This window comes from Rhinolophus sinicus, chromosome 18, assembly GCF_057876585.1.
Source record: "Rhinolophus sinicus isolate RSI-liver-muscle chromosome 18, RSI-T2T, whole genome shotgun sequence".
Classification (NCBI taxonomy): Eukaryota; Metazoa; Chordata; class Mammalia; order Chiroptera; family Rhinolophidae; genus Rhinolophus; species Rhinolophus sinicus.
In genome coordinates this window covers 115,777,921-115,792,096 of record NC_142518.1, presented here as the reverse complement: position 1 = coordinate 115,792,096, position 14,176 = coordinate 115,777,921, and the positions used below count along the sequence as shown (strand labels likewise).

Here is a 14,176-nt window from a genome sequence, read left to right as displayed (position 1 = left end):
CCCCACCCTCCGCTGTCACTCACTACCCTAACAGTCACCCAGGGGGCGGGCCCCAGAGAGGTGGGGTTGGGGGGAGGGTAATCTTGGCAGGCGCTTGCTGCATGGCGTAGGTAGGGACTGTTGAGGGGGGTGGTTAAACACGAGTGGGAAGCGAAGAGAGACACGGGGAGGGGGAGGGGACCGGGAACCATTTGAATGAGAGGAGGGGATCACGGGTAGAGTGGGCTCCAGGAGGTAGGGCGGGCACGGGTGTGACGGCGGGGCGGGGGCAGACTCTTGAGCCAGGTGAGGGAAGCAGGTGCGCAGATCTGTTTTTTGTGGGTTAGTGTACTCGGCCCTTAGGTGGAAAGGGGGTGCCGCCTTTCCCGGGGTCGGGCTACAAAGCTCCAGAGCCTATCTTTTCCTCCTCAACTAACGGGGCCCCGGGCGGGGGCTCAAGCTCCATCTCCACCGACTAAGCTCCACTCCGCAATTTCCAGGTGGCCGCTGGGCTGGGAGTCTCGCGCCGGGGGCCGGCGCTGTCTCGCGAGCCCCCTCCCGGAGCCAGCCAATGGGGTTGGTTACTGGAGCCGCCCGCCCGCCTGGTGCAGAGCGCTGGGCTCTGTGAGCGGCGCTGCCATTTAAAGGGGCCGCGACCCCTGTCCCGGCTGCTAGGGAGGGAGGTGGAGAAGGAGCGCGGGGCCGTCGCTGTCTGCAGTTCTAGGCTTGTAGCCGTTACACTAACCCTGCCGCAGGTAGGGGTCGGGCCTGATCAAGCCGAACCGAACCTGCTGGCGGGATCTCGCAGTAGCTGGGAGGGGGGTCTAAGGAGAGATCGTAGCTCCAAAATGTCTTCCTGTAAATGCCTGAGGTGGGGGGTGGGCAACAGGAGAAGGAGGACTGGGGGAGCAATAGGAAAGGGGGACGGGGCCGAGGAAGTGGGCGACCCTGAAAGATAACTGGGGGGGAGGGGTTAGGAAGGGCAGTTTGTGGGGGCGAGGGAAGGGCTGAGGGAGGACCATGCAGCGCGGGGCGGGGGGGTGGGGTCAGACAGGGTGGGTAACGACTGGGGAGCTGGGGGGCTCTAGGAGAGGGGGGGATAGAAACTGAGATCGCGGGGGCGGGAAAGGCTCCTGGTGGCAACGGCCCTAGGAGACTCTAAGGGGGCGTTCAGCCCGAGTGGGGGGGGGGCGAAAGGTAAGGGGGGAGGGGAACTGAGAATTGCAGTGGGGTGGAGGGGGCAGGAGGACGGGTGGAACCACGGACTGCCCGGCGAGTGTGGGCACAGGGCCAGGACGGGGAACGCCTCTCCCCACAGGGGGCGCTGTATGTGGTGGGGGGAGTGGTCACTGGACTAGAGCCTGTGGAAATGCTTCTCGTTTGCGGTGGGGGCTGTCCAGGAGAAGTCCAAGTGGATGATGGGGTGTGTCCCAGAGCCTATATAAGAAGGAATTGTGGTGAAGACCACCTCTTCTGCCCCCTCTTCTACCCCTGATCTACAGCCCATATCCAGTCATCCTCATGGACCCCAGGGATTTCCCCAGTCCGTTTGACCCATTGACCCTGCCAGAGAAGCCCCTGGCTGGAGACCTTCCAGTAGACATGGAATTTGGAGAGGACCTACTGGAATCCCAGACTGCCCCAACTCGAGGATGGGCTCCCCCTGGCCCTTCTCCATCCTCAGGAGCCCTGGACCTGCTTGATACCCCTGCTGGCCTGGAAAAAGACCCCGGAGTCCTGGATGGAGCCACTGAGTTGCTGGGGCTGGGGGGGCTGCTCTATAAAGCCCCCTCCCCCCCAGAGGTGGACCATGGTCCTGAGGGGACCCTTTCATGGGATGCAGGAGATCAGACCCTAGAGCCTGGACCAGGGGGTCAGACCCCTGAGGTGGTGCCACCTGACCCAGAGGCTGGGGCAAACCCCTCTTCACCCGAGGGGCTGCTAGAACCTTTGGCTCCAGATTCTCCAATAACCCTGCAGTCCCCACATATTGAAGAGGAGACCACCTCCATAGCTACAGGGAGAAGGGGCTCCCCTGGGCAGGAGGAGGAGCTTCCCCAAGGGCGGCCACAGAGCCCAAATGGCCCCCCCAGCCCTTCAGTGGGAGAGACTCTGGGGGATGGAATCAACAGTTCTCAGAGCAAACCTGGGGGCCCTAGCCCCCCTGCACACCCCTCCTTGCCAGGTAGGTTGCCTACTCAGCTGGAGAATTGAGGCTGGGGAGAGGGGTGGGGGGAAGGAGGGGCAGCTGTGTGGTAAGGTAGGAAGCAAGGGGAGAAGGAAGAGGGTGGGGAGAGGAGGAGGAGGAGTTGGGGTTTGGAAGGGAGGGATGGAGGTGGTGGTGAGGAAGAGGAAGGAAGGTGAGGGTGGGAGAAGCTCAGCTGCTGTGGGGGAGGCACAGGGCTGAGGTTTCAGGGGCTGGGTTGGAGGAGTGGATTTGGTGGGAAAGATGCCCATTTTCTTACCCCAGTGGGTTTTTGGTGCCAGGGTCCTTCCTTCAGGATTTGGGGAGGACCCCGGGCTTGTTGGTTCTCCGATCTTTCCAGCTGTTTTGTTCTAGATGAGAGTGGGGTTTCTGGGTTTGATGAATGATAAATAGGGTCATGAGTTCAGGGGATGGTAGAAATAAACGCAGGGCTTACCAGTCAGTGCCTGGGAGGGGAGGGGAAGCCTAGACTTGGAGCCGCTCTGCTTTCTCCCTGATCTGCCTAGCGCTGTGCCCTTCCAGGCTGTGACCAGGGTCCCAGCAGTTATGTAACCACCTGAGTCCAGGGGACCTACCCATACCTTACTGCTTCCTTCTCCCCTTCCTATCTAGCTTTGGGGGATTTCATTGGTTTTTGTTGGTAAACTGTAAATTCTCCATGAAAGGTGTGTTACCTGTGTTTCCTCAAGTCCCAATGATTGGGACCGACAGCTGGTGGGAAGGGTGGGGGTTTTCACGGACAATAGCTGCACCACCACCCTCCCCTCAGTGCAGAGCTCGAGGTAACCCTGAGAGGGGCCCCAAGAAGCCACAGGCACTCGAGTTTTCCCTTTCAGTTTTGAGTAAGTTCTTCCCCAGGAATGGAGGCGGAGGTTGGGCCAGGAGGGGGTGTGAGGGCAGGCTCAAGATTTAGGCTGCTTTCTGCTTCCTTTGCAGGAGATGGCCTGACTGGGAAGGCGAGTGAGAAGCCGCCTGAGAGGGTGAGGGGGAGGGGATTGGAAGGAGTCTGGTTCCCCCTATAGCTCTGGGGAGGACAGACCCTTCATTTTGCCTCCCAGATGTTCTGTGGAGGGCTGCGTGAGCAGTTAGGAGGAGGGAGGGAGCTCTTGTATCTCCTGCTTCTTAGGGAGAAAGTCCAGCTTCCTTTTCTCCCCTCCAGCGAAGGGCTGGGACGAGGGTCCCTGCTCTCCCTCCCCCCCATCTCTGCACCCCCCCAAGCCTGCACTAGTGCCGCTGGCCCTTCAGCCTGGCTTGGTGTCAGCTTTCCTTCCCTCCCGTGTTCCCAAGGTGCAGAAGAGAAGCGAGCGCGTTCGGAGAGCGGAGCCTCCAAAACCTGAGGTTGTGGATTCCACTGAGAGCAGTGAGTAGGACTTGAGGAAGTGTGACCGAGTGGGATGTGGCGCCACGGACCTCCTGGCTCCATGCGGAGTGTGAAGTGCCTCTCTCTGCTCTGGGTTGGCATGGGAACCAGGGGCAGTGGGGGAGACTGAAAACAAGAGCAGTGAGAATGGAGTTTCCTCTTTCAGCTGTGCCATCTCTGTCCCTGAAGAAGCCCTCCCTCCCCCTCTCTGGGAGATGACAGAGTCACTAAGGGACAGTGACACCACTGGCCCACAATGCCAGTGCCATGTGCTGGGGTGGGAGGTAAAGGCAAGAACCAAGGGGATGCCACGAGCAGCCGGCTACCTGTTGGTGGGGGGGGTGGCTGGAGAGTTGGCCTGGTAGCCTTTTCTGATACCCCCCACCCCCACCCCGTCAGTTCCAGTGTCAGACGAGGATTCTGACGCCATGGTAGATGATCCGAACGATGAGGACTTTGTGCCATTCCGGCCCCGGCGCTCTCCACGCATGTCCCTGCGCTCCAGCGTGGCGCAAAGGGCCGGCCGCTCCTCGGTGGGCACCAAGATGACCTGTGCTCACTGCCGGACCCCTCTGCAGAAGGGGCAAACAGCCTACCAGCGCAAGGGGCTGCCTCAGCTCTTCTGCTCCTCATCCTGCCTCACCACCTTCTCAAAGAAGCCCTCAGGCAAAAAGACCTGTACCTTCTGCAAGAAGTACGTTCTGGTCTGGCCTGGCCTGCCTGGGCCCCAGGGGCGTGGTACTGTGAGGCATGGGGCAGAGGAAACCAGCAGAGTGGGATTGGGAGGGAGGCGGTTTGGGAAGGAGGTCTGAGCACACTTTGGCCGTGAATCCCAGGGAGGGGTGGAAGCTGATGGCATGAGATGGCGGTGGTGGTACCGAGTGAATGTTCACACCCGTCCCCACCTGCAGGGAGATCTGGAACACCAAGGACTTGGTTGTGGCACAGACAGGTTCAGGAGGCTCCTTCCATGAGTTCTGCACTTCCGTCTGCCTCTCCCTGTATGAGGCCCAGCAGCAGCGCCCCATCCCCCAGGCTGGGGACCCCGCCGATGCCACTCGCTGCAGCATATGCCAGAAGACCGGAGAGGTGAGGAAGCTCCAGGGGCTGGTGACAGAGCCTGGCCAGCCCTGACCCGCCCCTGCAATCCTGGGGCTGCAGGGGCCAGGCCCTGTGGAGGAGGGGTTGGGGAGGAAAGGCAGCCATCGCGGGAGTGTATTCAAGGATAGAGCTTCTCCAGGATGTGTGCAGCTCGACTTCCTTCCCTCCCGGGACCTCAGCATCACGTCGGCAGCCTGATGCGCAGGTTGGGGGGTCCCTGGGCGCACGGTCTGCTGTGAAGGTCTAGGGTGAGGGGGGCAGGCTGTCCTTGCAGTGGGTGGGTGGCGGTGGTCAGGCCCCAGCTCAGGGCTTGTGTGTGTGGCAGGTCCTGCACGAGGTCAGCAATGGCAGCGTGGTCCACCGGCTCTGCAGCGATTCGTGCTTCTCCAAATTCCGGGCCAACAAGGGACTGAAAACCAACTGCTGTGACCAGTGCGGCGCTTACATCTACACCAAGACTGGGAGCCCTGGCCCCGAGCTCCTCTTCCATGAGGGCCAACAGAAGCGGTTCTGCAACACAACGTGCTTGGGGGCGTACAAGAAGGTGGGGCCGAGGGAGTAGTGCTAGAGGGCCTTGGAAGGGGGTGTGGTTCTTGGGCCATAAATAAAGGTGCCTGACAGGTCGAGAGTTGGGAGGAATAAAGCAAATAAAGGGGGTTTCAATTGTATCTGTTATGTTTTATTTTTGAAGCTGGCTGGTGGATACACAGGTCTTTGTTATATCATCATCTATACTTTTTTGTATGCTTGAAATATCTCATGTTTTAAAAATTTTAAAAATAAAAGTGAAGGGACAAATCCAGCCTCAGCCTCTCCTTCCCCATCCTCACAGAAAAACACACGTGTGTACCCATGTGTCTGGTGCAAGACCCTGTGTAAGAACTTTGAGATGCTCTCACATGTGGACCGTAATGGCAAGACGAGCTTGTTCTGTTCCCTCTGCTGTACCACCTCTTACAAAGTGAAGCAGGCAGGGCTCACTGGTAGGTGCCAAGCCCTCTTCTCTGAGACCCTGCTGGTCTTCCTTCTACCCCATACTCCCCTCTTCTAAAGTAATCCCTGCTGCCCAGCCAGGCACATCTTCCCGGACTTCCTGTTCCTTCGCCGCAGCGCCTCACACCTCTGTGTGCTCTGTCTCTCTCTCTCTGTCTCTCTCTCTCTGTCTCTCTTTCTTCCTCCTTCCCTCGCTCTCCCCTTTCTTTCTATGCCCCAGGCCCTTCCCGACCCTGCAGCTTCTGCCGCCGCAGCCTCTCTGAGCCCTGTTACTACAACAAGGTCGATCGCACAGTCTACCAGTTCTGCAGCCTCAGCTGCTGGACCAAGTTCCAGGTACTTCAGGCCCTGGACCAGGGACAGGGGTGTGGCACCCGAGCAGGGTGTGAGACGGGGGTCGGGAGGCCTGGGCAGAGCAAGGAACAAGCCGGACTTCCTCTCCCCACAACAGCACACAGCCCGTGCCCCTCCCTTACTTGTCTTCCTTCCCTCCAGCGCACAAGCCCTGAGGGGGGCATTCACCTGAGCTGTCACTACTGCCACAGCCTCTTCAGTGGCAAGCCTGAGGTCTTGGACTGGCAGGTAAGACCCCCACCCTGCCCATATGTTGCCACATGACCAGACATCTGTCTGAAGGGGTCCTTCCGCTTGGCTCTCGCCGGGTGCAGATGGCACAGCTCTCTCCCTGCCCTGTGCCCCCATCCCAGGACCAGGTGTTCCAGTTCTGCTGCCGTGATTGCTGTGAGGACTTCAAGCGACTTCGGGGCGTGGTGTCCCAGTGTGAGCACTGCCGGCAGGAGAAACTCCTGCATGAGAAGCTCCGATTCAGCGGGGTGGAGAAGAGCTTCTGCAGTGAAGGTAAGGGAAAGGGGTACGGGCCAGTGGCACAGAAAGGAGGAGGCTTGGAAGCGGGCAGTCAGTGGGGCTAGGGCTGCAGCCCGAGAGGCTGTTTGGGAAAGGCTGCAGGGGTAGCACCTTGAAGGGGTCAGGTCTCACAGCGTGGACATCTCTGTGTGTCTGCATTCTTTCCAGGCTGCGTGCTGCTATACAAACAGGACTTCACTAAGAAGCTGGGACTTTGCTGTATCACTTGTACTTACTGCTCCCAGACCTGCCAGCGCGGTGTCACCGAGCAACTGGATGGCAGCACCTGGGACTTCTGCAGTGAGGACTGTAAAAGCAAGTACCTGCTGTGGTACTGCAAGGTAAGGGGGCACACGGGGGAAAGTGAGCGCGGCACGGAACACGGGTTGTTGTGTGGTGACCAGGTGTGGGCCGATCTCGGATCTCGGGGCCTCCGAGGGGCGCAGCATGCTTTGGGGACTCAGGTCTGACCTTCCTGTCCGCACCCTCAGGCTGCCCGGTGCCATGCTTGTAAGCGCCAGGGGAAGCTGCTGGAGACCATCCACTGGCGTGGGCAGATCCGCCATTTCTGCAACCAACAGTGTCTGCTGCGCTTCTACAGCCAGCAGAACCAACCCAACCTGGACACTCAGAGCGGGCCCGAGAGCCTCCTGAACAGTGAGTCAGGCGGGGGCACACTTTGCTAACCCAAGCCCCACCTCTCTCTGCTTCCTCTCTTGCTTTCCTGTCAGCCCTAGTTAGCGCTCCTGGTACCATGCTGTCTTGTAGCTTCTGGAATGTGCAGGTACTAGGGGGCATCTTGTTGAAAGGTTTCCAGAGTTAGAGTCCACTGATTTTCTAGAAAGGATGTATTTCTAGGGAATGAGTACCTATCCAGGTAGGAGCAAAGAATCTTCTTGGCCACTGTTGCTGGGGCCTAGAGAAGACTACACCTGGAGTGAAGGGGAGGAGAAATTCTAGACTTCCCATTCGCATTTGATGTACCTGTAACGAAGCGCTGCTGGGAGCGGGCGAGGAAAACGGACAGCAAGTTCTGCAGAGGGAGCATTCCTTTGTTTTCATCTGTAGGTCACTCTTCTGAGTCGAAGTCCCAGACACCCTCGCAAACCAAAGTGGAGAACAGCAATACAGTGAAGACCCCAGAGGAAACTGGGAATCTGGGCAAGGTCAGCGCAAAAGCTGGGGGTGGGGGAGGATGGTCTCAGAGGAGGGTCGAGCAGTTGGTGGCACCGATGTTCCCTTGTCCCTGCAGATCCCTGCAAAGACCCGCTCGGCTCCCACAGCTTGCACCCCTCCTCCACCCCCACCACCCCCAGCAACACCCCGCAAAAACAAAGCGGCCATGTGCAAGCCACTGATGCAGAACCGAGGGGTCTCCTGCAAGGTGGAGATGAAGTCCAAAGGGAGTCAGACAGGTGAGCCAGGGTAGCGGGACACCACCGGCTGTGCTCGGCAGTCCTGGGCCTCCAGCCCTGGGCCGTGTCCTGGATATGGCCGTCCTGGGATCACAGAGTGGCAGCTCAGCCTCTGAGGCAAGGGCCATTTTGCGATGATGAGCGAGTGTTAGCACTTTTGGGGCAACAGGCAAGATCAGGCCCTGGGTGGGACGTGACCTACCTGATGGGCTCTGAGAAGACCCCTTTCCTGTCAACAGAAGAGTGGAAGCCGCAGGTCATCGTGCTGCCCATCCCAGTGCCCATCTTTGTACCAGTGCCTATGCATCTGTACTGCCAGAAAGTCCCGGTGCCTTTCTCAATGCCCATCCCGGTGAGTTTCCCTTCCTTCCAGCATGGCGACCACCCTGGCAGCCCTTCCTCTCAGCAGCTGGCCTTCTCGGGCTCGCGTGCTCCTTGGCGTTCATTTGGGATTCGTGTCCCCAGGTGCCTGTGCCCATGTTCCTGCCTACTACCTTGGAGAGCACAGACAAGATCGTGGAGACCATTGAGGAGCTGAAGGTGAAGATCCCTTCAAACCCCTTGGAGGCCGACATCCTGGCTATGGCAGAAATGATTGCAGAGGCGGAGGAGTTAGACAAAGCCTCGTCTGACCTTTGTGGTATGCCAGGGACGGCGGTGATGAGGGAGCCAGGGTGCTACCAGTCTGTCTGCCTAAGGGGGTGGACAGTGGCGGCCTTGGTACCCAGCGGGATGGGGGGATAGTGGAGGTGAGTCCCCGAAAGCCTGTGAGGCCGCTAGGCAGGAGTTGCAGTGACAGCTGACTTCTCTGCCTCCCAGATCTTGTGAGCAACCAGAGTGCAGAGGGACTTCTGGAAGACTGTGACCTGTTTGGGCCGGCTCGAGATGATGTCCTGGCCATGGCTGTCAAGATGGCCAACGTGTTGGATGAGCCTGGGCAAGATTTGGAGGCAGACTTCCCCAAGAGTGAGTGGGATTCGAGGCGTGCCCACTAAGTACAGTGGCATTTGTGCCATCAGGAAAGGAGGGTTCCCTGTGACCCTGAGCATGACCCTAGCAGTGCTGCTCGTGACCCAGTGACGGGGAGCAAGAACACAGATACTGGGGCAAGTGCCCAGTTTTCCACTTGAGTCTTGCTTTTGTTAATCGTGGTAAAACACATAAGTTGAAACTTACATCTTAAGCACGTTCGCGTGTGCAGGTCAGTGGTGTTACAAGCGTTCCCTCCTTAAGAGTCTGCGTCTGGTGCCTCTGAGCACATTCTTGGTCCAGCTGTGCTGGCTCCTGCGAGTACAGTGGGAGCTGTCTGGGAGGCTCATCTCCACTCAGGTGGGCAAGTAGCGGGTGGGGGGTACATGGCTGAGATCTTACAAATTGATTCCCTTCCTTTCCCCTCCAACAGATCCTTTGGACATTAACCCCAGCGTAGACTTCCTCTTTGATTGTGGCCTCGTAGGGCCCGAGGACGTGTCTACTGAACAAGACCTTCCCCGCACCATGAGGAAGGTGAGGGCTGCGGGTGCTCTAGCCACAGAAGAGTGTGTGTGTGTGTGTCTGTGTGTGTCTGTGTCTGTGTCTGTGTGTGTGTGTGTGTGTGTGTGTGTGTGAGAGAGAGAGAGAGTGGGGGGGGGGTTGTGCTTTCGTAGCCAAGTCAGTGGCTTTAGTTTGCCCTTCCCTGACCTCCTTTCTCCAGCACCGAGCAGTACTGAGGTGCAGCCAAACTTGGCTCTGTCCCCAGTTCACAAGATCATCGGAGCTGGTCCTCGGGCTCTGTGCTAAGGAAGCTTGCTGTCTTCTTCCATCAGTCCCCCAGGCCCCTGGCGGTAAACACTGTCCTGACTAGCTTCCATGCTGCCCTCGGCTTTACCTCCATCACTCCCATCCTCTCTCTTCCCCTGTAGGGTCAAAAGCGGCTGGTGCTTTCGGAGAGCTGTTCCCGGGACTCCATGAGCAGCCAGCCCAGCTGCACTGGGCTGAACTATTCATACGGTGTCAATGCTTGGAAGTGCTGGGTGCAGTCGAAGTATGCCAATGGAGAAACCAGCAAGGGCGATGAACTGCGCTTCGGCCGTAAGTGTGGGCTGGGGACAGGCTTGAGGAGAAGCGGCAGGGCTGTCATAAGGCTGTGAGCGCTTACGGGGGTTCCGTGAGGTGGGGAGGAGTAACGGAATATGGGGAGATGCTGTCTGGGTTTCAAGGCTTAGGGCTCTTGTGCTCATTGGTGCTCTGTTCTGGAGCAGGATGTGACTAAGGGATGAAGGGGTTAATGGTGGGATGAACTGAAATTCTCCATGTGACATTTTCTTAATGCCATCCACCTCCACTACACATCACTGCAGCCAAACCTATGCGTATCAAAGAGGATATTCTGGCCTGCTCAGCTGCTGAGCTCAACTACGGTCTGGCCCAGTTTGTGAGAGAAATCACTCGACCCAACGGTGAACGATACGAACCTGACAGTATCTACTATCTGTGTCTTGGCATCCAACAGGTACCCCTTGCACACCACCTGACTTGCCGTCACTGTCAACACAGCAGGCAGGGTTCCACTGGAAATGATTCGGTCCCACTCCCCGCTCCACACCTGTCTGCTTCCCTGAGCAGACAGCCTTTCTGTCCTATTCCAAGCAGGACAACATATGTGAATACCCCTCCTAAAGCTAAGCTGCATTGCAGTCATCGTTGCTCCCTGCGTCCCCATTGTGTCTCTCAGGGGATGGGTAGGGCTGGGCCCCTTAGATGCTAGGGTACTGTGTAGTTCCCACTGGGACAGGTCTGGGTTTATGAAGGACCACCTGTGACGTCTCCAAGCTGCCTCCTCCCCAGTGTGGCCTCAGTCCCCCAGTTGGAGGTATGCCTGGGGAAAAGCACTCTGGGTCACCCAGTCAGGCAGCAGTTTTCCTCCATTTCCTAATTATCACAGTTGTCATGCCTGGGGCCTTTATCGTCGCTGTCTTTTCCGCTAGGACCTCGAGTCTAGCTTCCTGTGTATCTTTTTCTTTCTCCAGTACTTGCTGGAAAATAACCGAATGGTGAACATTTTCACGGACCTTTACTACCTGACTTTCGTTCAAGAACTCAACAAGTCTCTCAGTACCTGGCAGCCCACACTCCTCCCCAACAGTAAGGGACAAGGACTTAGCAGCCCTGTGCCATTTCCCAGTCTGCAGTTACAGTTCCCCAAAAGCCCTGGCTTCCTTGCTCTGCCACTCATCACGAGGGGTCTGCGGCAGGAGTGTGGAGCTGGGTGGCTCGGGGCTGAGGGCCCGTGTCCTTGAGCATGAGGAGGGCTCCAGACTCAGGTCTGAAGAACTATCTGGGACCACAAACGGTGGGCTGGGTTTCGGTGGCCATTGCAAAGGAGGAAGAATTTGTGGGACTGGAGGTTCACATCTCCCTGCCGATAATGTGAGGCCGGAGAGAGAAGCACCAAATGCCCCATCCAGTCCTGAGTCACGTAGCGGGGTGCCAGGGTTTTCTGGACAGCGCTCACTTGCCGAATGGAGATGCCTGTCAGCAGGGCATGTGGGAGCAAATGTGGTCAGGCCTGGGTGGGTGCTGGCTCCTGACCGGCCTCTCCCCTTGATCGTTGCAGATACAGTTTTCTCCCGAGTGGAGGAAGAACACCTGTGGGAGTGTAAGCAGCTGGGGGTCTACTCGCCCTTTGTCCTTCTCAACACCCTCATGTTCTTCAACACTAAGTTTTTTGGGCTGCAGACGGCCGAGGAGCACATGCAGCTCTCCTTCACCAACGTGGTGCGGCAGTCCCGCAAATGCACCACCCCTCGGGGCACCACCAAGGTGGTCAGCATCCGCTACTATGCCCCGGTCCGCCAGAGAAAAGGGCGAGGTACGACGCTGCCCCCTCCGCTGCCTCCCCTGAACTGCCAGCTTGGCCCGATCCTTTGCCACTGGCTTCCCCATCCTGCCACTCCTGCGTTTGCACAAAAGGTGAAAGCAGCCAGCCCTTCCATCCAATGGGCAGTGGCTGCTGCATAAGCAAGTCCCAAGTATGGTCACCGGGCTTCCCGCCTTTCCTCATTTCAAGGCAGTTTCCTTGCTTGCCTGCTTTCTTTGGGGAAGAGCAGACATGTGGGAAGCTGCTGGGTGTCTTGGCTGTGGGGACAGTTGCCAGGCTGATGGACTGGCTTCCCATGGTTCTTTGCTGTTGGGCAGAACAGGAACCGGACACACCCGAGTGCAGTCCCCATGGTCCGTTCTCTGGACCTGAGCTCCTACCTGGACTGGGGTCCTGGGGACTGGGCCATCACAGTTTCTCTACCCGAGAAGGCAAGGATAAGCTCACAGTGGGGTCTGTTTTGTCAGTTTGTATATACAACTTCTGAGATCACCTCTTCAGGAAATCATCCTGGGGGAGGTCATAAAGTAAGATGTTAGCCGTGCAAACCCAGGAGGGCTGCAGAGCGACACCCTGACAGGACGTTGGCTGGTGGGGGGACACTGAGCCACTCTTCTGCCTTTATTTCTTTATCTGACTGTACTGTGTCCCGAGGCCACCCCCCTGTGCCCTGCATGGTGCACTTGGAGGTGGCTCGTTGAGACTGTGCCTTTACCAAGTCTGCGTCATTTGCCTCTTCTGCAGACATGGGTCCAGGGAAACGGAAGAGAGAAGACGAAGCTCCTATCTTAGAGCAGCGTGAGAACCGCATGAACCCACTGCGCTGCCCTGTCAAGTTCTATGAATTCTATCTGTCAAAATGGTGAGTTGGGAAGTGACAGGAATGGCATTAGCGTGGGTGCCCCAGGGATCCACTTTGCCTCAGTACTGACATGTCCCACCCCTGCCATTGCAGTCCTGAAAGCCTCCGGACTCGCAACGATGTGTTCTACCTGCAACCCGAGCGCTCTTGCATCGCTGAGTCGCCTCTCTGGTACTCTGTGATCCCCATGGACCGGAGCATGTTGGAGAGTATGCTCAACCGCATTCTGGCTGTACGCGAGATCTATGAGGAGCTGGGTCGTCCTGGAGAGGAGGACCTGGACTGAGCCTGCGTGCTCTTCGCATCCATCTCTCGCACCAGTGTGTGGCCGGTGGCCACGCCCCACAGGGTGACTGGCCCAGGAACCAATGCTACTCCTTCTGAAGGGCCCTGGCTGCCCTTTTCTACTCATCCATTCCCTGCCTTCCCTAGGAACCCCTGGCTTTTACCAACTTCCATACCACTTGACAACAATGGGGCCCCAGTCCTCTGTGCTTGGGGGCTGGTCTCCCAGAGATGGGCAGAAACCATCTAGGCCATTCTCTTTGTGCTTCAGAGTAAAGCCCTTCTCCTGGGGCCACACTCTGGGTGAAGTGTTGCTAGCTCTGATGGTCCCATCCCACATAGGCAAAGCCCCTTGTTCCTAGGTTTGGCCAAGGGAAGAACCCAGCTGCCTTCTCTGCCCTGTGCCCATTCCCCTCTCTACTGTCTCCCAGTACCACTCTCAAGGGTCTTGTATGGAAGGTATGAAACAATCTGAAAGTAACGAGGGGACCATTTACCTAAAACACAGAGCTTACACACACTTCCTCTCCCATAAGATAACTGGTTGTTGGAATCCCCTCACCACCTCGTTCCCCCTCCCCACCCCTGCAAGCACCAACCCTGGGTGCTGCAATTTAAAAAGCTTCCAAATGCTTTCATTTCCTCAAAGGCAGAGAATGACTATAAGTTTGGGGAGCAGAGTCCTGCCCCCTTGGTTTATGTGTTTGTCGCTCTCTGCCATCTTGGCATGAGCCATGTGTCAACATGCTTAGCCCCCTTCTGTAACTGCCTCCCTTTAGTTCAATGGACACAGTTCCCAAGGCAAAAACTACCTTCTGACTTGGGTTGGGGCTGGGTTCCCCACTCTTGTTCTTCCCCCATCATAAGAGCCAGGCCAAGCCTGTGGGGGCCCTGGGTCATGCAGGATGGGCTCTGTGGTCAGGATAGGTGAGGAGCCGTGGGCATGGGTCCTGCCCCTAATGCCTACATTTTTTCTCTTCCCCATCTTGCCTTTGTAGTTCCAGAAAACTGTTAGCGTCCGGCAAAGGGGGTACCCAGTTCTTTCCCTGTTGGCTTTGCTGTTCCCCAGCCTTTTTGTGTTTTTATAACTGTCACCAGTTTAGCCACTGTTTAAATTGTATATATTGTTCTGAGGTGCCTGGCCTGTCCCTTCAGTGAGCCATGCCCGCCCTTGTGTTGTAGTGAGAAGCTGTTGTCACAACTAACCTTCTGTCTCTGAAATTGTTTGTTTCAATAAAGAGTTAAAATTGTT

At 57.5% G+C, this 14,176-nt stretch overlaps 1 protein-coding gene across 8 annotated transcripts in view; it reads left to right on the top strand.

Moving 5' to 3' along the window:
- The window catches only part of ZMYM3 (zinc finger MYM-type containing 3), a 72,422-nt gene extending 58,246 nt beyond the window's left edge, over positions 1-14,176 (top strand). The window contains exons 1-25 of one of the 8 annotated variants that reach the window (XM_019747927.3): positions 87-110; positions 1,482-2,164; positions 3,122-3,165; positions 3,473-3,545; positions 3,945-4,239; positions 4,457-4,634; positions 4,972-5,190; positions 5,479-5,629; positions 5,860-5,975; positions 6,135-6,221; positions 6,347-6,497; positions 6,672-6,844; positions 6,995-7,160; positions 7,572-7,669; positions 7,756-7,918; positions 8,158-8,270; positions 8,384-8,558; positions 8,738-8,884; positions 9,321-9,424; positions 9,820-9,988; positions 10,258-10,409; positions 10,927-11,041; positions 11,514-11,768; positions 12,522-12,639; positions 12,733-14,176. In XM_019747927.3, the coding sequence (XP_019603486.2) occupies positions 1,501-2,164; positions 3,122-3,165; positions 3,473-3,545; positions 3,945-4,239; positions 4,457-4,634; positions 4,972-5,190; positions 5,479-5,629; positions 5,860-5,975; positions 6,135-6,221; positions 6,347-6,497; positions 6,672-6,844; positions 6,995-7,160; positions 7,572-7,669; positions 7,756-7,918; positions 8,158-8,270; positions 8,384-8,558; positions 8,738-8,884; positions 9,321-9,424; positions 9,820-9,988; positions 10,258-10,409; positions 10,927-11,041; positions 11,514-11,768; positions 12,522-12,639; positions 12,733-12,925 (4,119 nt within the window). In that variant the 5' untranslated portion in view covers positions 87-110; positions 1,482-1,500 and the 3' untranslated portion in view covers positions 12,926-14,176. Of the gene's footprint in view, positions 1-86; positions 111-594; positions 735-1,481; positions 2,165-2,954; positions 3,028-3,121; positions 3,166-3,472; positions 3,546-3,944; positions 4,240-4,456; positions 4,635-4,971; positions 5,191-5,478; positions 5,630-5,859; positions 5,976-6,134; positions 6,222-6,346; positions 6,498-6,671; positions 6,845-6,994; positions 7,161-7,571; positions 7,670-7,755; positions 7,919-8,157; positions 8,271-8,383; positions 8,559-8,737; positions 8,885-9,320; positions 9,425-9,819; positions 9,989-10,257; positions 10,410-10,926; positions 11,042-11,513; positions 11,769-12,521; positions 12,640-12,732 lie in introns of those variants that run through there. The other 7 variants (XM_019747929.3, XM_019747926.3, XM_074324343.2 and 4 more) reach the window with 7 other exon arrangements.